Source organism: Theropithecus gelada, chromosome 8 (genome assembly GCF_003255815.1).
Source record: "Theropithecus gelada isolate Dixy chromosome 8, Tgel_1.0, whole genome shotgun sequence".
Taxonomy (NCBI): Eukaryota; Metazoa; Chordata; class Mammalia; order Primates; family Cercopithecidae; genus Theropithecus; species Theropithecus gelada.
The window spans coordinates 120,060,380-120,082,472 of NC_037676.1; the positions used below are offsets into that span (position 1 = coordinate 120,060,380).

At 42.3% G+C, this 22,093-nt stretch overlaps 1 protein-coding gene across 1 annotated transcript in view; it reads right to left on the reverse strand.

Moving 5' to 3' along the window:
• The window catches only part of EXT1 (exostosin glycosyltransferase 1), a 318,792-nt gene that overhangs the window by 35,248 nt on the left and 261,451 nt on the right, over nucleotides 1-22,093 (reverse strand). The window contains exons 2-3 of the mRNA XM_025393756.1: nucleotides 3,583-3,676; nucleotides 1,858-1,965 (exon numbers count right to left, since the gene is read on the reverse strand). Of these exons, the coding sequence (XP_025249541.1) occupies nucleotides 1,858-1,965; nucleotides 3,583-3,676 (202 nt within the window). The remainder of the gene's footprint in view (nucleotides 1-1,857; nucleotides 1,966-3,582; nucleotides 3,677-22,093) is intronic.

Sequence of the window (22,093 nt, forward strand, 5' to 3'; positions counted from 1 at the left end):
AGACCACGCCATTGCACTCCAGCCTGAGTGACAGAGAGATTCTGTCTCAAAACAAAAAAAGGAAAAGAAAAGAAAAGAAAAGAAAAGAAAAGAAAAGAAAAGAAACCAACAACCACAATTAAGTATACTAAAATGCGCTCCATACCAAAGACAACTTTTCAACTTGTTCACATCAAACTCACGGGAGCATTGGTATATAAAAGGAAAATTATGAGTGGTGCTTTTTATTCCCTTTATTTCTCAAAGTTCTTTTAATGATCAAGTATTACTTTTAAAATAACATTTAAAAAAGGAAGAAAAAAGACAACATGGACAAGCATGACATGCATCACGCTTGTTTGGCTTTTCATGAATAAATGATTTTGGCATACACTATCTCTGCATGGGGAAAACTCTTCCTTGGTGTTTCTGCAAGGACTTCCTTTCCTTAAGGAATCACAGTGGGAAATCATTGGCATAAAAGTGGCCCTTTCACAAAAAGTCCAGACCCCTTTCTCAATGAACACCTAAAAAATGAAGTTGTATTCAGGGCAGAAAAACTTATCCCCCCAAAAAACAGATTCTGCCATATTCCTACCTTTGTTTCTGAGATCCTAGGTACCATGGAGATCACAAACTGAGTACCAGACAGAAGTAATGTTTCAGGAGCTGTGGTCACTTTCGTTTGCTTAACCCATAGGTCTCTCAGTTACAGTTAGTTCATCTGTTATTTTAGGGAAAGAGCTGCATTACTTCACCAGTCAGCTAGCAGACTGGGCAGCAGCACAGAAGGAGAATCAACAACAGACTTAGAGGGCGGGCACAATGGCTCACGCTTATAATGACAGCACTTTGGGAGGCTGAGACGGGTGGATCACCTAAGGTAAGGAGTTCAAGACCAGCCTGGCCAACATGGTGAAACCCCGTCTCTACTAAAAATACAAAAATTAGCCAGGCGTGGTGGTGAGCTCCTGTATTCCCAGCTACTCGGGGGGCTGAGGCAGGAGAATCTCTTGAACCTGGGAGGTGGAGGTTGCAGTGAGCTGAGCTCGCACCACTGCACTTCCAGCCTGGGCGACAGAATAAAACTCCATCTCAACAACAACAACAACAACAACAACAACAAAAGACCAAAAAAACAAAAACAAAACAAAACAAAACAAAAAAACAGACTTAGAAACTCAATTTAATGGATATTCAAAAAATAAAAGGGCAAAAACATAAAAAAAAAATCTACAAATATTTATAGTAATTCAAAGATAAAGTGTATGGTGCAATAAAATCCTTAGTAATTAAAAAAAATACATGATTGTTCCTGCCCTCAGATTTCTCTGTGAGTATTGTATCCCCCTCCCTAGGCAGCTCTTGAGCAGTTCAAACTTTTTTTAGGGGCTGCTCATTTAAATATACATCCTGAAGATAACACTCGCTCAGACACCCAGACTGGATCATTTGAGGAATGATAACACTAATTACAAGAACAAGCCCTAGAGACCTCTCTCTGAAAATTAATCTGAAGGCAAGTGCAGAAACAGCGGAAAAGAATATGAAACAGTAGGGTAGAATACAAACTCTCTGGTAATGTTTCTAAAAATTCTGGCTATTGAAAGGGGTGGAGGTCCACTTCTTCTTGAAAATCAAAGCTCCCATTCTTTACCTGCAACTTCTTTTCAGAATATATTCTGGGGACCTGGGCAGATTTTGCTGGAAAGTGAACAATGTCATATTAAATGACTTCATATTCACCATGACACAGGTAATTTTCTCCTGATAAAATTTCTTTTATAGAGCTGACCTTTTGGATTCATCTTCTTTGAAAGTTTGGACAGGGGCAGCAATAATCTGCTGACGTGTTGAAGGCCACAGCCCCTTCCTTACCTGTAATAACAATCTCTCATCGCCTATGACGGCAGCTTGGTTCCAATTAATCACTTCAGAGAATGGCAACTCCCATCCATTGCTGAGCATCACAGGGACGCAGGCAGCCTGAGCAAAAAAGGGGACTTCGTGAATGTGAGGAAAACGACAGCAGAAACTGTTCCAATCAGAGGTGAAATCAGTACAAATTCAATGACTGGCATTTTTGATATTGCGTGAATCCTGGACTGCCTAGGCCAGGAGGAAAGGAAGCTTTTATGAGTTATCAAGTCACACGAAGGTTGTACGTATCCAGACTAGATGTTAATATTTGCAAGTCTTGCCCTAGAATGCTAAAACCCCATTTCTATTCTAGTGCATGATCTGGCTGACCTTACTTCCATAGAGATGACTGGCCTTGCCTGAGAAGTTTTTACGGACGTAACAAAAGCTCACACCAACAAAATCTCAGTATAGAACCAACCTTGAATATAAACAGTCTTGTCAATGTAACTCCCACAAGTCCACGTGCAAAGTGATTTACCCGAATGTCATGAGCAACAAAGAGCAGAATGGAGCTCAGCATTCCTATGTAGCAGTTCATGGACTTAACAGTATAGAGTGTTCACATTTCCCTTGTTCTGCAAACACCTAAACCAGAACTTTGTTCCCTTCAGTGTGGAGTGATCTAAACCACAGTCATACCAATTTACAGTCTGTGCCGGGAAATAAACAGCCAAGAAACACTAGGTTAATGACAAAATACTGATTCCAAATAACTCATAATCCAAATCAGAGAACAATTTTTCTTTATGCAACATCCCAGGAGACTACAAGAACATGAGTGATGGCATACTATGCAGAACACACACGGAGAGCAACTTGGAAAAGACATTCCAGAGAAGCTCTTCTGTTGGAGGGCATGACAGAATGATTTGCAGTTAAGATGGCAGAGATAAGAAGTTATGAAGCACTGTAGCAAAAGCACAGATTTAGGCATGGTGCAGGGAATAGAGGAGGAAAGAACACAGCAGCAAAGGGTCAAGGAATGGAGGATGAGAGAGGTTGAGGGCATGCTTTCTCTTGCAATCAAAGAAGGCTGGTTGCAACTTCCAGGTGGGAAATGTGGACGACTGTCTCAAGAGGACATTTCTGCAGAGTGAGGTTGATAAGCTGAGAAATTCCTACCACAAAGGCTCCAGGGGTGGAGCCAGGACCTCTGAACTGCAGAGCCTTGGAAGAGCTGGCCATCTGAGTAGTAACACCATGCTAGGGATCATTCTCAAAATTTAAAGGAACTGAGAGACAATTAAGATGCAGGCATAAAAGACAATTTTGCTTTTCGGGAATAAAGGGAAAGAGTAGGGCTGCTTTTTAGAGTCCAGCTAGGCTGGAACATTCAGTTACCCAGGAAAAATATTCCTGTTTAAGAATGGTTGACATAACTTACAGAAGAAAGGGGAGGTGACAGAGATTGTCCAAGTTGGCAATCAGATTTGCCTTCTGTTTCTAAACATGACCCAGAAGAATCCACCATTTAATTTCTTACATCTAAAATTACTGAGTAAATCCTCCCTCCACCCCCTACTTTTCAAAAATGTTTTAGATTTTCTTGAAAATATTTTCAGATCCTCAAGGGAAACCACACCTTCTCTTTAGCTATCGCAGGAGAGGTGATAATGTTAAACCCGCTTAGTCTGGCTTCGGTCCTCAGCCCTATTCTGGGAAGGCTCCAGGGCCTCTTACCTGCAAAGCCTCCAGGAATCTGAAGGACCCAAGCCTGCGACCACGAGGAACCAGACAGAAAGTGGCATTGTGCAGCATTTCCCGATAATCATACCTAGAAAGAGAAGAGGAGTAATCAGCAAATGAAGACCCATTGCAAATGTGGGGATGTTGACCATAGGTGGGCGTCCATGTGCGTGAATTTACGCAAAGCAACTTGGGAAAGTCACCAGCAGGCAGCTCTCGTTTTTCCATTTTGAGGAAGGAGGTTGGGTTGCTGCGTGAAGAACACACATGAATCACCATGTTGGACAAAGCAATTAGGATCCCTTTTGCAAGCAGTATATATAAAGACGAGTCTGATCATTCTGGCAACAATTTGGTTTGCCCAGTCTTTGCTTCCAAAATCAGATTTTTGAGTCTTGATAAAATATGTTGCCCCATAGGCTTAAAAAGAAGAAGAAAAAAATTACTGGTGCTTCTCCTTCTCCTTTAACAATATAGCATTCAGAAAACTAAGACTGTTCTTGTTCCCTACCCCTTCAAAATCATGCTATCAAAAACTATTCAGAAAACCTCAGTCACAAGCACAAAACAATGTTTGTCTTCTCCTTCAAGATGGAGTTTCTACACTTAACCAAGAACAATCCGTTACCCAGGAAAAATGTTCCTGTTTAAGAATGGCCGACATAACTTACAGGAGAAAGAGGAGGTGAGAGAGAGGGATGCTAGCCTAAGAAAGGGAAAAAAAGAATAACGAGAAAAGAAAAGAAAAGAAAAAGCCTGAAATAGTACAGGGTACTGGAAACTGGTCTACAGAAGAGATGAGTTTATGTTACTCAAATACCATTTAATGACATTACATTGTTTTTGTATTTCGAAAAAAAAATACAAAATATGAGTGTTACCTGACTCTTTACACCAGGGAAGTTTAAGAAAGATAAAAAGCATTTCATGTTGTTTAGGACTGTCACTTTTAAAATGATTACCACAAACACATTCCAACATAGGCAGTTTCAAGTACATTATGAGTTTAAGAAAACTTGGGAAGGTAGAGATGGCTCGTGTCCTGTAAAGGCCCCGATTCTTACAGCCAAGATGAAATCACTCTCATTTTTCAAGAGCTTCCAATGCTGAGCAGACAGGTGTGACTTTGACAGTAGCATATGTCACCACCATTTTCTGACTCTAATAGTCTAATTTAATCATAGCCTAAAGGCACTGAATTCTTCCCTCTTCTTTTTGGGATATTGGTATATACATTTATATTTTTAAAGTCCACATCTATTTTTATATTCTCATACAAACTAGGCATACGGGAGTAAGCCAATTTTCAATTATAAACCCGTCATTAAGAAGAGACATCATGCAAAGGACCATTTGCTTAAACAAGCGTGTACAACTAATTTGCACAAGAAAAGGTCACCGTGAATGGATTAAGATTATCTCCATTGAGAGTAAAAATTTTCTAAAACCTTTGCTGCATTAATTAAATTGCAAAATAGACTTCAAAGTAAAAAAGATTTTTAGGAAGGCTTGAATTTAGTTAAATATAAAAATAATAATAAATTAGGTGGTAGTGATTTCTTCTTCCTCATCAAACACAGGAAAATGGTTGACAAATATATTCAAGTTCAAATGTTGATAATGTCTGAATCTCTGCCTAATAGATGGAGAAGAGAGAAATGTGTACACACACACACTCTCTCTCACAAAAATATATGAATAAAGTTTAAGCTGATTTTTTTTTTTAATTCAGAAAGGTCGAATAGACTTCAGACTACAGCAAGATTTAATAAGTGCCCAGAATAGAAACCCCTGAGGGACTAGCACAGAAGGTCCTACATCCTCATCATTAGCCTACTAAAAATGTAAAATCCTATTAATGTTCTGCATTGTAACAAGTTTCAAAGTTGCTAGTTGCAGAATTTACTTTAGGGAATGTGTGGAGGAAGAGGAAGGGCAGAAAACTTACAGGAAAAATTAAAATGATAGTTATAGTAGGTTGCTTAAATGGTTATATAGAAGGACTATTTGCTGATATAGCAAGTAAGGTTGACATGATCGAAGCTTGTATTCCTTCACATAATAGGTAATTTGAGCTGTGGGAAGAATACCCTTGCGGGAATTAGGAAACCACTAGGTAGCTGTGAAACTTAATAAAACCCATGAGTTTTCTATCTGTTTCCTCATCTGCAAAATGAAATAATTGGGCTAGATGACCATAGATTCAGTTTTAGTATTCGATTATTCTTTATCTTATCATTTTTACAGAAGAAAGAGGAATGTCCTTTAAGAATATCCCACTGCTTGGGTTTCCATACCCATTATATGTATATGTATATGTACACAATTCCATACCCATATATGTATGTATATGTATGCTGTGCATGTCTAACATATGTGTATATGTTCATATGTATGCTGTGCATGTCTAACATATGTGTATATTCACATAGAGGCTCATACAGAACACATACACTCCTACCTTAGAACAATGATTTTCATTCAGATTCCTAAGCATGCTCAGCCCGTGAACCAGCCTCTCTCTTCTGCTCTCTGGACAGTGAGTCTATGAATAACTAACATGTTCTACCTGAAGGAAGAATGATGCCCCACAAGTGGGCAGACAACAATTCTAGTTTGACCGCATGCTTGGTCCTCTCCCACTCAGTCCATTGTGATGCTCTTTCACACTGCACATCAACCTCCTTGTAGATGCTTAAATCCACTCATTTATTCATTCATTCTTTCAAGAAATATTATGTTTCAGACACTATCCCATGTGAACAGATGGAGTCCAGAGAAGGTCTTCTCTAGTTGCCGGAGCTACCAAAGAAGCACCTGACAATGAGAAAATGCTGATGAGATGAGAATTGAAGATATAAACATCTCTTGGGAGTATTTGCATGACAAGAGGAGATTATAGAAGGCCCACCTTCCAGAAGAAACACAAAGAACTCTGTGGACACTCTCCCCAGCAAAACAACAATTTACTAACAATCATAAAAACATTTTAAGTCTCTGAGAATTGTCTTAAGGGGATAATGACAAATAGAGAAACAGTCATCCAAGAAAATCTGCCAAATCTTGGCAAGAACCATGAGAGTCTGTGGCAACTGGTCCCTGACCTGTTCCATGACCAACCCCTACTAGCTCCGCCTTACAGGAGCTTTACTCTGGGGCAGTGCAGTCAGGGAGGCTGGGCTTTCAGTGCCCCCAGGTCCCATCAAGAAAGTGAAAAAGAGCCTACAGAAAGAGAGAATGGGCCGGGCACAGTGGTTCACATGTGTAATCCTAGCACTTTGGGAGGCCGAGGCAGGCAGATCACCTGAGATTAGGAGATTGAAACCAGCCTGGCCAACATGGTGAAACCATGTCTCTACTGAAAATACAAAATTAGCCGGGCATGGTGGCACATGCCTGTAATCCCAGCTACTTGGGAGGCTGAGAAAGAAGAATCACTTGAATTTGGGAGGTGGAGGCTGCAGTGAGCCAAGATAGTGCCATTGCACTCCAGCCAGGGCAACAAGAGCGAAACTCTATCTCAAAAAAAAAAAAGGGGGGGGGGGAACTTATTTGCCAATCATATATATGATAAGGGACTTTCATCTAGAATACATAAAGAACTCTTCTGACTCAACAATAAAAAGACAAATAATACAATTTTAAAAGAGGCTAAGGATTTGAATAAACTTTTTTCCAAAGAAGACACATAAAGTGCCGATAAACACATGAAAAGATATTCAACATCAATAGTCATTAGGGAAAAGCAAATCAAAACTACAATGAGATACCACTTTACACCCACTAGGATGGCTACAAGCAAAAGGACAGATGAGAACAAGTGCTGATGAGGATGTAAAGAGACTAGAACCCTTCATACACTTCTAGCAGGAAGGTAAAATGGTGCAGCCACTTCAGAAAATAGTTTGGCAGTTCCTTTTCAAACTAAAAATGGACTTACCATATGACCCGGTAATTGCACTCTTGGGCATGTATCCCAGAGAAACGGAAACTTATTTTCACGCAGAAACTTGTCCACAAATGTTCACAGCAGTTTTGTCTGTAACAACCTCAAACCTGGAAACTACCCAAATGTCCTTCAATGTGTGAATGATTCAACAAATTGTGGTACATCCATAGCCTACAATACTTCTCAGCAATGAAGTGGGACAGACTATTGATACACACGACAACTTCAAGGAAATTATGCTGCATGAAAATGTCACCCTGAAAAGCGTACATACTATAGAATCCCTTCTATATGACATTCATGAAATCACATAGTTACAGGGATAAAGAACACTTAGAGGTTGTCATTGGTTGGGGGAGGGGGAAAGACAGGGAGACTTGAAGGTCAAATGGGGGGACATAATGTTTTAAGATGGACTAATTTTCCCTCATTTCTGATGTTTAGAAATGTGAATCGGCCGGGCGCGGTGGCTCAAGCCTGTAATCCCAGCACTTTGGGAGGCCGAGGCGGGTGGATCACGAGGTCAGGAGATCGAGACCATCCTGGCTAACATGGTGAAACCCCGTCTCTACTAAAAATACAAAAAACTAGCCGGGCGTGGTGGCGGGCGCCTGTAGTCTCAGCTACTTGGGAGGCTGAGGCGGGAGAATGGCGTGAACCTGGGAGGCGGAGCTTGCAGTGAGCCGAGATCACGCCACTGCATTCCAGCCTGGGAGCACAGCGAGACTCCGTCTCAAAAAAAAAAAAAAAAAAAAAAAAGAAATGTGAATCACGGCCGGGCGCAGTGGCTCAAGCCTGTAATCGCAGCACTTTGGGAGGCCGAGACGGGCGGATCACGAGGTGAGGAGATCGAGACCATCTTGGCTAACACGATGAAACCCCATCTCTACTAAAAAATACAAAAAACTAGCCGGGCGAGGTGGCGGCCGCCTGTAGTCCCAGCTACTCGGGAGGCTGAGGCAGGAGAATGGCGGGAACCCGGGAGGCGGAGCTTGCAGTGAGCCGAGATCGCGCCACTGCACTCCAGCCTGGGCGACAGAGCGAGACTCCGTCTCAAAACAAAAACAAAAACAAAACAAAAACAAAAACAAAAAAAAAGAAATGTGAATCACGTAATCACACACTACTTAAAAGAAACATATGATATCCTAAGCAAGAAGGTAAGTGGGTGAGGGAGACAACTAACCCCAGATAATTCTCCACTCTAATAAATGGTTTTGTTACCCTTTTTGGATGGGCATTAAGTTCCCCACTGTGCAGGTAAAGAAGGACAGAAGGTAGAAGAGTTTTCACAAATGACTACAAAGAAAAGTGCAATAAAAATTACATGACTTTGAATTTAACCTAGAAACCAGTACCACTCTATGGCCATAATAATTTTATACTTAAAGTTGTATTGAACAATGTATGGGATGCACCCCATTTAAAATGGACTATGCAGTAATGCACAATCAAAGTCCTGCCCCTCTGTAGGAAACACATTTTTGCTGGCAGCCATTCTGTGCAACCGGGAAAGATGGGGGAGTGTGGCATAGAGCAGGGGTTCTCAAAGTGTGTTCTCCCAACTAGTGGCAACATCTGCATCATCTGGGAACTTGGTAGAAATGCAAATTCTCAGGCTCACCCAAACCTGCTGAATCAGAAACTCCAGGGGAAGAGCCCAGAATTCTGTGTTTTAACAAGCCCTCCAGATAATTACGATGCACCCTGAATTTTGAGAACCACTGGCACCATAGTTAAGAGCTTAGTAATTAAAAGCTTAGTGGTTGGGCAGCTTTAGACACAGCCAAACCTGGGTTCGAATTCCAGCTTTTCGATTTATAAACTGAGTAACCTTGAGAAAGTTATTTAACTTGTTTAATCCTAGTTTCTTGGTTGGCAAAATGGGAATAATACTTACACTGTGAGGATTAAGTGATACATTTTAACCAAAGCACGAGCAAATTATAAGCAAACCATAAAAGGCAGCTGTTCTCATTAGGACTGAAGGAAGATAACAGAACATAATGGAAAACATAGCCAGCTTCAAGTTGGAAAATCTGGGCTGAGGAATTTGGGTTCTTGATCTACCACTTCCTGTGTAACCCCAGCAAATCATTCAACTTCTCCAAACCTCAAAGTTGTGAAGATCAAATGAAATCATGTACAATGAATATAAATGGCAAAGCACTATGCAATTCCAAGTTATTATGATAAATTATAATAAGAGGGATATAAACATTTTTTAAAACCCTAGTAACAATGAAAAAGAATGAAAACTACACCAGATTCCCAAAGACAGAGCCAAGAGACAAATGTGGAACAGACCCTTTAAAGTAAAATGGAAATAGAAGCTGTGAATCACAATAGAACAGCAGCTTCTAATTGAAGGCTTTTGTCTTATTATCAAAAGCTACGTAGACAAGGATGTTGCTGGTGCACTGTGCTCACAGGTCCTCGTGTGGCTCCCACAATCTCTCTGTAGCACGCGTATTTGCCAAGTGAACCTGCTTTTTGCTAACCAAAGACGATAGGAAAGAAACAAGTGATCCAGCCTCTCATCTCTGTACTCACACAATTCTAGTCTCCCCATGATGTTTTCACAGTTTGTCTCAAGTATTTATTCATAAAGTAACTTAACATCTACAGCTGATCTATTCCCTCCAGTCCGCATCCTCATAAGTAATTAATCTTTGCTTATACCAAGTTTGAATCACATCCCTTAAGAAAAAAAGAAAGAAAGAAAATAAAAATAATTTATGACTGTTGTAGTTCTCTAAAGTGCATGGGGATGAGAGAAATAAAATTAACATCCTTTGAGCACCTCTGGAGGTGCCTTTTTCATTCATTCACCAAGTATTAGCTGAATGTCTACCCTGTGTAAAACAACATGTGTTATCAAATGATGGTTAGTCAGTGAGAGGAGTGCTAGGATTGGACATGAGGTAGAGGTGGGGGGTATAGAGAGACGTGTGGTAATGGCTGCATGTAGGCAGGGAGGCTTCCTGGAGGAAGTGAGACCCTGAGCTAAATCTTAAAGGATGAACAAGAAGCAACCAGGCACAGCGGTAAGAGGAGGCGATGGGAATTTCTGGGGGTAGAGACAGCATAGCAGGAACAAAGGCACCAAGGTAAGAGAAACCACCCAGTTTGGGGAGCGGAAGGCATGGGGGTGCGGGCTGCTGTTACTGGTGGGTTCCCACTAGGAAGCCTTTGTTTGACATCTCCTAGAGCTCAGAGATGATCCCTTGCAGGTGATCAGGGTGTCACTGAAGGGCTTAAGCAGAAGAATGACATGTTACCAATGGTGTGCTCAGGACTTTATATAACCCAACTTCACAGAGAAGCAGTTAAGTTCAGAGACCTCGAAAACCCTTCCAACGCAGCCTGTGTTCCAACTCCTGGATTTCTGATTCTAAATCCCATTTTCTTTTCATCACATCGTATTGCCTTCTCGGTCAGCCCATACAACATGCAGTGTCTAAAACTGACATTTCTTATGAAGCCAGGTCCTAAGCAGTTCACCTAGTTTCAAGCATGGGCTATTTGTTGCCAATTTAAAAGGACTGTTTCTCTCCCACTCAAAACTTCACCCCAGATCACTACCAGGAGTTCAGTTTAAGAAGGTACTCTGTCATTTATTTACTAACCATGTTGCCTTAGACCCTTCCTTGGCCTTTACAGGTTTAACAGTTTAAAATTTCAATTACTATTATTATTATTTTGAGACAAGATCTTGTTCTGTCACCCAGGCTGCAGTGCAGTGGTGAGATCACAGTTCACTGCAGCCCCGACCTCCTGGGCTCAGGGACTCCTCCTGTCTCAGCCTCCTGAGTAGCTGGAACTACAGGCATGTGCCACCATGTCAAGCTAATTATTAAACTTTTTGTACACATGGGGTCTCACTTTGTTGCCCAGGCTGGTCTTGACCGCCTGGGCTCAAGCAATCCTCCTGCCTCAGTCTCTCAAAGTGGTGGGATTACAGGAGTGAGCCACCATACCTGGCCTCAAATTTCAGCTATTTTTGAGAAAACTCTGAAGTTTACAGCATGCAATAGTATGAGATTGGCCCAAGGCAAAGATTTGAACTGAGAAACATATATAAGTGGGAGCTAATCTTTTAGCTGGAAAATGGGTCCAACTGGCCACTGTTCCATCTCAATTAGGTCACTTGAAAACACGGAATATGGAAAAGTATAGGTCCCTGGGGTATTTGAGAATTCTCTGGACTTAAGAAGCCATAGTTTCTCCATGACACCTACTTACACAGAGTCTTTGTGCACATAAATGAGCTGCTATATATGCTAGTGTCAGGCAAGTACAAACGAGCTATGCAAACGTGCAGTGCTGGGCTCTGGGCCTGGCTGACCAGGTTGGCTGCAGCTTCAGGGATGCTCGGCGTCCCCCAGTAGGAAGGAACTCACTATTTGGAGGTGGTGCAATTCCTTACTCAAGACAGTTTTTTGCTTTGAGCATTGCCTGCTGTTAGAACTGCCACACCGCTCCCCTCCTCCCCAGTCATGCCAAGGATTAAGAATATATTTCCTTGTGACACTTCTCAGTCTGAGGCTGCTGATCCCAAGCTGTCGACTGCAGAGAGCAACACACGGCTAAAACCAGGGCCAGGAATTTATATTCACCCTTTCACACTTCTTGGCTTTCCACGGAAGACAGTCTCCTTTTCATGTCCACTTAAAATCCATTTCAACATAGGGAAGGTAGGCAGGTAACATTTTGTGGGCTGAGGCTGAGGCGTGAAATCCCTACGCGAGGCATTCACTGTCTTACCCAGGATCTCATGACAGCCTCACAACCACTGGGGACGTGTGGAAAGATATACCTGCCTTTCACAGGGAAGAGGGAGTCCGAAGAGTCCTTGGACTCAAACATCTTGTCTGAACACACTGGGGTATAATCTCTTATCAACTCTAAACTCCACCCCTCATCCTTAGGCTAAATGTCTACTGACAGTTCAGAACCTTAAACTTAGCCCAAGTGGTAATCGCTACCTGTGTCTATTAATGAACACAACATGTACCAAGTGTACCTCATACTTCAAGAGGGGTAAAAGATGACCATCTCAATTCCTGCTCATTAAATAACAGCTCAGCGGCTAATATATAAAGGTACGTTAAAAAAAAAAAAAGATAGCTATTAGTAACAACATTTTTAAAACTTTTTTTACATTTTAATTTTTTGTAGAGACAGTGTCTTGCTATGTTGCCCAGGCTGGTCTTGAACCCCTGGCCTCAAGTGATCCTCCCACATCCTTCCCAGTCCCCAAAGTATTGAGACGACAGGCGTGAGCCACCATGCCTGGCCAGATGTAAATTATAATAACAACAGTACCCCCACTTTTTAAATATTTCCTGTGGGTGGGGCACTGAGCTGCCCAATCTGCATTCTTTTTTTTTTTTTGAGGCGGAGTCTCGCACTGTCCCCCAGGCTGGAGTGCAGTGGCGCGTTCTTGGCTCACTGCAAGCTCCACCTCCAGGGTTAATGCCATTCTCCTGCCTCAGCCTCCTGAGTAGCTGAGACTACAGGCGCCCGCCACCACGCCCGGTTAATTTTTTTGTATTTTTAGTAGAGAAAGGGTTTCACCGTGTTCGCCAGGATGGTCTCGATCTCCTGACCTCGTGATCCACCCGCCTCGGCCTCCCAAAGTGCTGGTATTACAGGCGTGAGCCACCGCACCCAGCCCAATCTGTATTCTTTATTGTGCCTTATTTTTACAACCATCGTGGAGAATAGGTGCTATTGGCCCCAGTTTACAGATGATGAAGTGTCAAAGGTTTTGTTCAGTTTGTGCAAGGAGGACAGGATCCACGACCGGCTGTCATCTCTCAACCTATCCAGGAGGAAAGAGAAACGAGGCGCCAGCAAAGGTGAAAATAAGACACATTTAATACATCGTGCCTGTGATATTAATCTCAGGTAGCTTTCTGAAAGAGGCGAGGTTTTGCAGCACCAGTTTTTTCTTTTTTTTCCCCCTTTGAGCAGAGTCTTGCTCTGTTGCTCGGGCTGGAGTACAGTGGCATGATCTCAGCTTACTGCAACCTCCGCCTCCTGGGTTCAAGCGATTCTTGTGCCTCAGACTCCCAAGTAGGTGGGACTACAGGTGTGTGCCACCATGCTCAGTTAATTTTTGTATTTTTAGTAGAGATGGGGTTTCACCATGTTGGTCAGGCTGGTCTTGAACTCCTGGCCTCAAGTGATACACCTGCCTTGGCCTCCTAAAGTGCTGGGATTATAGGCGTGAGCCACTGTGCCTGCCCAGCACCAGCTTTTATACTCAGCAATACCCACTTCCAAAATTCTTCTCAAGAGAAATGCAATTCCAAGACACATGGGCCTAAATTCTCTGGTTAGAAACAAAATGTTTTTGAAAATGCTAAATAAAGGGTTACCTGAGTAAAGTGGCAGGGAGGGGGTGCAGGGGGGAAAGAGGGGATTAACAATAAAAGAGCCAACAGCAACAGTGACCTCAGATGGATAAATGGGTCCAGAAGCGGCACGCACAGGCCCAGTGGTGATGGGGAAGCCTGAGGTCATTATCTTACCATTAACTACCTTTCACGAGGCTCTAAGCCAATGGGACTGGTTAAGTGGAATGGGGCCAGGAAGTATGGACTGCAGCCTGAGAAGACCAGGATAGGGGTAGACAGTGCAGTGTGTCTGTTCTAAGGGTGTCAGCTCCCCACCTAGGACAATCTGAGTCCCAGGAGGCTGGCTGTGGAGGGAGCACTTCTTCCCTACATTCCTCTCTTTCCTTCTTTTTCTTAACTTCTACTCCTGTTGCCTAGAGGAAGCCTTCCCTGATCCCTGAAGTTTGGGCACCCTGTGCTAACTCTCTATTGCTCACTCTGTACTAAGTTGCGCATTTTTCTCATCTTCCTTCCCCTGGATTCCGGGACACAGGACCTTGGTCCTACTTTCTGTTGACCCAACAACTACCTTAAGGCCTGGCCTACTGTAACCACTCAGAAAAAGAGTTGTTAAATTAATGTAAGGTGCTCAGTGTCTACCAATTTGCATTAAAGTGTACAGGGGCTGTGGAAGCAACAAGATAACAAAGATAAGATGCAAGCCCTTCATTACAACAATCTTCACTTTAACAAACACATGCCCAACTCTTGATTATGCTGGGTTCTTCCAAGGATGAGTTCATTCCTATGCTTACACCAAGCCCAATTTACTTGGGGAATGAAAAATCGTGTTATTTATTTAGTCTTCCTATTGCACATTTTAAAATCCCTTCTCTGTTTTTATTTCTACAGGTCTGGCAGCTTGTTAAAAATGTCATCTTCTCCCTGCACGGTGAGGAGGGTGGAAAATTTGTGTTTCACCAGCCCTGATAAATAGCGTTATTTGTAAATCAAAGTTAAATGCATGCACAGTGCTGTTCAAACTGAACCTTCTCCTGGCCTTCCTCCATGTCTGAACTGAAGGAAAAAAATTATAGAATATCCTCATGGCTTCTGCAATGACAAACCCTGCACCAGTCCAAAAAGCAATGACTCCCTCCCCCTGCACAGAAAATTGAGCTCGAACCAATGTTCTGACCACTTCCCTTCTTGATCCAAGATATCCTTTCCAGCAAGACCAGCCTGGATCAGGTCTTGGATTAGAGGGATATTTCGCATTCCTACTATTCTCACCCCCAGGGCAGGCACTGTGCAGAGCCTGTCCTGTGTCCTGCATTCTTGTCAGTGCTTAATCCTTTTGTCTGGCCCCTGCACTTAAGTGATTATAAAATATCTTGAGAATCCAATGACAGTTTACGGAAGGTCAGCTGGTGCCACCAACCTCACCTTCCCATTTCCTCTCCCACCATTGCATCACTAGCCTCTGCCTTGTGACTTTGACAGTCAGGGCTGCCACCTCACTCCTGAGCCGCTGGTACCGAATACACAAACAAGACCTCAGAACTCTGTGTAGGCTGACATAGCACATTCTCAAAAAATTCTAGAACACCCAACTTACTATGAATGCTGCATGAAGCTAGTTGTCTATGCAAAGTTTAATCATTCCCATCCGGGTATGTGAATGCATAAATGTATAGATACATGGCTGTATCCATGGGACATAAAATTTGGGTTACGGTTGAAGATTTGATGCCACATGTTACTGATTTACAGGATTATCTTTGCATGAAGGTTGGGTCCTTAGGGATTGGAGAAGCCCACAAGTCTAGATTCTGCCATTTCCTTTGGCAGAAGTACAACAGTGCCCTGGGGAAGATGGTCTGTGGAGCTGAGTCACCTCTCCCTCCTCCTCCTCCAGCTGGCCATGCTTCCCACAGTTCCTTTGAGAAGCAGATAGAGCTAGCTAGCTCCCTGGCACTCTCATTCTGGAAAGAGGCTGTGGGACAGAAAGAAAATTTAAGCACTGGATTGAGGAGAGGTGGACCAGATGGCCCAAAGGATGCCTTCACGCCCTGACATTTACTCACTGGACAAAGGAGTACTGAGCAGGCCCTATATGTCAGGTAGCACTCTGAGCACTGGGATGCCATGAAGCAAGAGTCCTCCAGGAGCTGCTCATTCATGGATTTTACAATTCAGTGGCAACCAGAGTCTCCTCACACCCCTCTTCCTATACCTCCTTAAACCCTTTTCTCCTTCAGCTCAAGCATGCACCAACAGAGCAACAGAAACCATACTCCGCTTCTTACTAGTTTTAAACAGAATGAGTTCAATCGTATCTTCCTACAGTCCATAGTCTATAGAGCAGCCAAAGACACCTTTCAAATGTCACCCCCAGTCTGAACACCCTCCAAGGGCTCCTCCTGGCACGCAGAATAATATTCATGCCCTACACCCTGGCCGACTGGGTCCCATGAGGACTGGCCTCTGCCCACATCTCTGACTGCCCCATCCTCAGTCACCATCTACAGCTACAAAGTCCTGCTCTCAATTTCTTGGCAGAGAATGCTAACTTCCATCTCTTGCACTTGCACTTGCTGTGCCCTCTGCCTGGAATTCCTCTCCAGGATCTCTCTCAAGCTGCCTATAAGCATTCAAATAGCCCCTTCTCAGAGAGGCCAGCACAGACCAACTGGTGCTACTTCCACTCCCTTTCTGTTGCCCTGTTTCATCTCTGTCCTGGCATTTACCAAGGTCAGAATTCACACGTGTTTGTTTTGCTGGCTTACCTTCTTTCTCCCCAAATGTAATATATACTTAATGAGAGAAGGAGCTTTCCTGTTCTTATTCACCACTGTGACCCCAGACCCTGTACTATGCCTGGCCCACAGTAATCTTTCAGGAAATATTTGTTGAACCTATGTCAGATTATTCAACACTCACCCCATTCCTCATGGGTTTATAAAGCCCAGGTCATAAAGTGTCCGAACTGCTGGCAATGTTTGCAGGGATAATTCATGTGACAATTTTCTAAAAGGATATGGAGAAGTTTTCTTTCATCTTTGTTTTATACAACGCTAGCCTTCTCTCTCTAGTTAATGGTATGATTCTTCAAGTTCTCTAAATGCCACCTGCTATGAAAGCAAGAGCCCATTAAAAATGCCTGTAGAAGAAATTTCTTAAAGAAAGAGCATCTTTAGAGATGTTTATGTAAAGTGATACAATGAAACCCTGCACAAATTAATAACTAAAGCATTTATGAATATTAGGAAGGATGAGGCAAAAATTTTCTTGGAACAGTTTTTGTACATATGAGGTAAAATGTAGAAGATGTCAAAGGCCTGGCATTGTTATGCTTCTTTTGCCTCTTCTTTGAGTCCCAAATTGTTATGGCATATACCCAAAATCCATCTATTGCTTCAGAAGTATAGATCATTTTCCAAAAGAAGCATCTGGAATAACTAATTTGTTACCAAAGCCAGTGATTAAACACACATGATACCATGGGGCTGAACGGCCGGCCATGAGTCCCAGTTTTCCATTGTATTAGGTTTCAGCTATTAACCAATCAGTCTGCTTTTAGAGTATGAATTTGTGTAATGTAGATGGCTCAGAACTCTTGGCTATGGGGCCCTTAATAGGAGAGCATTTCTGTCACATGGAATGTCTTGTTGCTTGGTTTCCATTAAGGTATCTTGGCTTTTAAATAAACTGTCAAGTAAAACTTGGCATCAAAACACAAAGTGAGTAACTTCCTTTGTTGAGTCGCTGACAGCTCCGCTGTGTGTCAGATAGATAGCTGCTAAGAGTCAGCTCCAAAGGCGACTGCAGTCTCTTTGGAAGGATGCTGGTATCACAAACTGCTTTCCTCAGGATTAAGGCTAAGCAAAATTTAGGGATAATCTTTATGGAAAGGTAACCCAGCAACGGCCAGTCGGCCATATCCCTCTCCACAAGTGTTGGTTTTGGAATTAGAAAAGTTTTGGAGGTGCGAAAACATAATTGGAAAACTTTTTTTCCCTGCTTAAAGGGCTAATTGATTTCACAGGTGTTTAATTATCATTTGCTGTGAGATAATACCTTGTAGTGCCATAAAAAATGGATTTAATTTTCGAGTGCTTGCAAAACCATTTCCAAAGCCAAGTCAGAGCTAAAGCTAGATAACTGTTCTATAAATCAAACACACTGCCTCCTTTCTTTGAAATTTTTAATACTTGGGGATAATGATATCTGACAACCTTGAAACTAACATGAAAAGGATTTTTCTGCCAAGTGCCAAAAGTCAACCATTGGAGCATTTCAGGCAGTTTGGTTCATTAACAGTGACTCAGGCAGCCTCAGGACCCTGCCTGCAGGCTTCCAAAACACCCCAAAAGTAAGAGCATTGGTGTGTGTCAAGACACAATATTATCTCCCAAGATCAAATGGTCATATATCCAATAAGGTCTACAGAAAAACAGAAAGAAACCCCAAACCACCCTTCGCACAAAAAACTGCCTGGAAACAACAGTAACTCTCTAAGCTCAAACTAAGAGTCCTGGAACTTAGAAAGTAGAGATGTTTCAACTTGATCAAGGGATGCTTTCCTATCTTATGCTTAAGGCACAACACTTGTGCTTTCTGTAATAACAAGGGAGGGAATCATAAAATCAAACAAATGTTAACAGCGGGAAGGCACCACAAAGATCATCCAGTCCAAATATCCAGATGAAAAAAAGCAGCCAGGAGAGGTCAAGTAACTTACCCAAGATATCACCAGGGGCAGAACCAAGATAAAAAGAATAATTCTGAGTGAGCAGAGAAAGGAAAAGAAAGCTTGAAAATAGATTTAGAGTCCCATTCTCACCCAAAATCTAAAAATATAAGGAAGAATTTTTAAAAAGACAAAAAAAAAAAAAAAAGTGAGGTTTCATTCTGTAAGAGGAGTGGCTATTTCTTCAACAGAGCCCAGTTTCCACAGAAGTGCTTAAGCAGCCTTAAATAACTGCTTGGGGGTTTTAGTTAGTGCCACGTTTCGGATTTTTTTTTTCTCTCCAACTTCTATTCAGAAGCTGCTGAAATCCTACCATGTTCCATTAGATTAAGTGTGCTTAAATGATTTAAGAAAGCAGCGTAACTTAGCTGGACACACACACGCACGCATGCACACACACACACGCACACACCCCATTATTTAATTTATTTAATGCCTGTGTATGGAGGGTGCATGCACCCCAAACCACTGTATAACAAAGATTTCTGGGCAGTTCAGGTTGGCCTTCGCAGTGCTGGATAAAATAATATACAGCAATATGCAGTATAATTGGTGCCATTCTTGGACACTGTGTTTGGGTCCTGGTAGTAAAAGTCTGGGCCAAAGTCATGTGGGCTGAAAGGGCAGAGGACAACGTGGGCCCCAGTATAGTCTGAAAAGAGTTGGAATGGAAGGGCATCCCTAGGGACTGGCTTAGGATTGCAATGAAACTCCTTCAATGAATAAAAATGGTGGCAATAACTCTAGCTAACATTTATTGAGAACTTATTACATGCCCAACTCTCTGCAAAGCACTTTATGTCCATTTGGCCATTTGCTCTTCCAACAATCCTATGAAGTAAGTAGTGTTATAGCTCCCATTTTGTAGAAGAGAAAATTGAGGATCACCCCTAATTTGTCTAAATTCACTTAATACGCAGGTGGGTAGAATTTGAACTGAGGCATTGTGACTTCAGGTCCTAAGTTATTGTACACAATTGCACACTGCCTCCTTTCCATAATGCTTTTTGGAGATGTCCCATTGGCTAGCTAAATGAGCTGTGTCATCAGGGACACCATGAGAACCACTATGAAATGCACTGGACTAAGTTATGTCTTCTAACCAAAGACGTGCCTGGCATGGGGAAAGAGCTTTTATGTGGCTCTGAATAAGAGATAATATCTTTCCCAGGGTCCGCCCCATCTCACACATTACTTCCAGGTCTTGGGGACTTGATAGAGCAGGTGAGAAATAAATTCCTGTTCATTTGCTATATTTATCTCAGCCAGGACCACCAATGGAACATAGAAACTTCAAGACCTCTTCCTAAGACTTTATATGATTCTTAGTTTCCCAATCCATCGTGAGGCTTTGGTGCCAAGACCCATAACATGACTTTTAGTTCCCTAATAAGCTTGTGGAGTCTCTACTATGTGTGCAGATCTTTAAGGTCATATGGACAAAATTGGGAAGATACATAAAACAAATACTGTAGGAGACAATGAGATTTCATTCATTCATCCATCCATCCATTTACCAATAGCACTTATTATGTACCTACTGAGCACCAGGCATTCTATTGTCAGGATACAATGGTGGGCCAAATAAAAAATCCTTGCTGTGATGTAGACTAAATCCATAGAATGGTTTGCAAAACAAAGGTTAGGACTCCATGCTGCCTGGAAAAATGAGTGTGATTAAAGACTGGATGTCTGAGGCCGGGCGTGGTGGCTCACATCTGTGATCCCAGCACTTGGGGAGACTGAGGAAGGCAGATCATTTGAGGTCAGGAGTTCAAGACTGGCCTGGCTAACATGGTGAAACCCTCTCTCTACTAAAAATACAAAAATTAGCTGGGTATAGTGGTGTGCACCTGTAATCCCAGCTACTCGGAAGGCTGAGGCAGGAGAATCATGTGTCTGGATGGATAAGCACTGTCATTCAGTTAAACACATTGATCATATCAGAGCATTCCATATTCCACATACCTGCTAAGCAATAACTAAGGCAACAGACGTTGATCCATGTTACAGACACTAAAGTTGCATCAGAAAAGAGCCTTAACAACTTGATTAGAGTTAATGAAAGATACTTAAAGTTGTTCTAGTTCATCTTATCTGCTCTTCCCTGGAGACCTGGCAACTCACCTTTTTAGCACTTATTTATAAGCCCCTCTCCTATTACCGCAAAATTCTACAGACTCTGTAGAAATGGTGCTGAGTCTCTAAATAATCACATTTTCATGGTAATTAAAAGCCAAATTCCCTAACTCCCTAAATGCTATGAGCAGCTTGAATGCCTGTGTTTTGTCCTAACATTGAGCATCTCTAGGGTGAAGGAAAACCATGATAGAAAATACTGAAATGACTTAATTGCAGAAAAAGGCAGCCTTATGATGAAGTAGCAGTGAGCTTCTGCCGGGATGGCACAGCCAGGGGAGGAAGCTGCTCACAGGAGGAACGCCCAGGAGCCCTGGCCTCTGCCCTTCTTCAAGTACTGACTACTGTGAGGCCTGGGCCGAGGTCCTGCAGGCCAGGAGAAGCCCTGAGATGACATCTTTCTGCTATGGTGACAAGTCCTTCCCGTTGATTCTAATAGTTGTTAAGGTAAGATAGGTAAACAAGGGAATTTAAGTTATTAATGCATTAGTTTGAATTGGAGCTGGGAACAAAGGAAAAGCCACAACTTGGCTTCATCCAGCAAAGACACTATTTTCATCCATCTGTCTCCTAGACTAATTTAGGGATTACAGGACCTACCCAGGAAGCTCCGATGCAGCAAAGTAAAGATCATATTGTGAGGGCAGACGAGGCCAAACCATTGCCACCTCTATCTTTAAGGCTGCTAATCTCTTAGAAAAAACTGGAAGAAAAAGTTGGAAAGGGCAGTAGGGGGAGCAGACACACACACACACACACACACACACACACACACACACACACACATACCTATTTAAAGACCACCAAATACGTTTTTCATCTTTAAATCAAAGTCCTGCATAGAAAAAGAAAGCAGCTGGTAAGCGTTAAAGGAAAGACTTGCGGCCAATAATACGAAACATGTTTATAAAACAATACCTTAACATGTAGAAATAACAATGATAATCATGATATAACAGCTACACTGTTGAGAGCACACTCATGCGCCAAGCACCATGGTAATTACATACAGTATCGCGTTCTAAGTGTCACAATCTGTAACACTAATACTATGGTCCCATTTCACCGCTGCACACCAAGGTTGACAGAAGTGTGATAATTTTCCCAGAGTTATATAGCCAGAGAAGCATAACTAGAACCTGAACATAGCCCTCTGAATGTGAAGTAGATGCTGCTGAACTTCACTTGCATTGTTTACCAGTAGTTTTGATGTCATACAGAGAAATAGGTATAAACGAAATCTTTCAAAGTAATGAGCACTGAAAATATTTTGGTTCCCACTGCAATAAGTAATTCAAATAATGAACCACTAACCCTTAA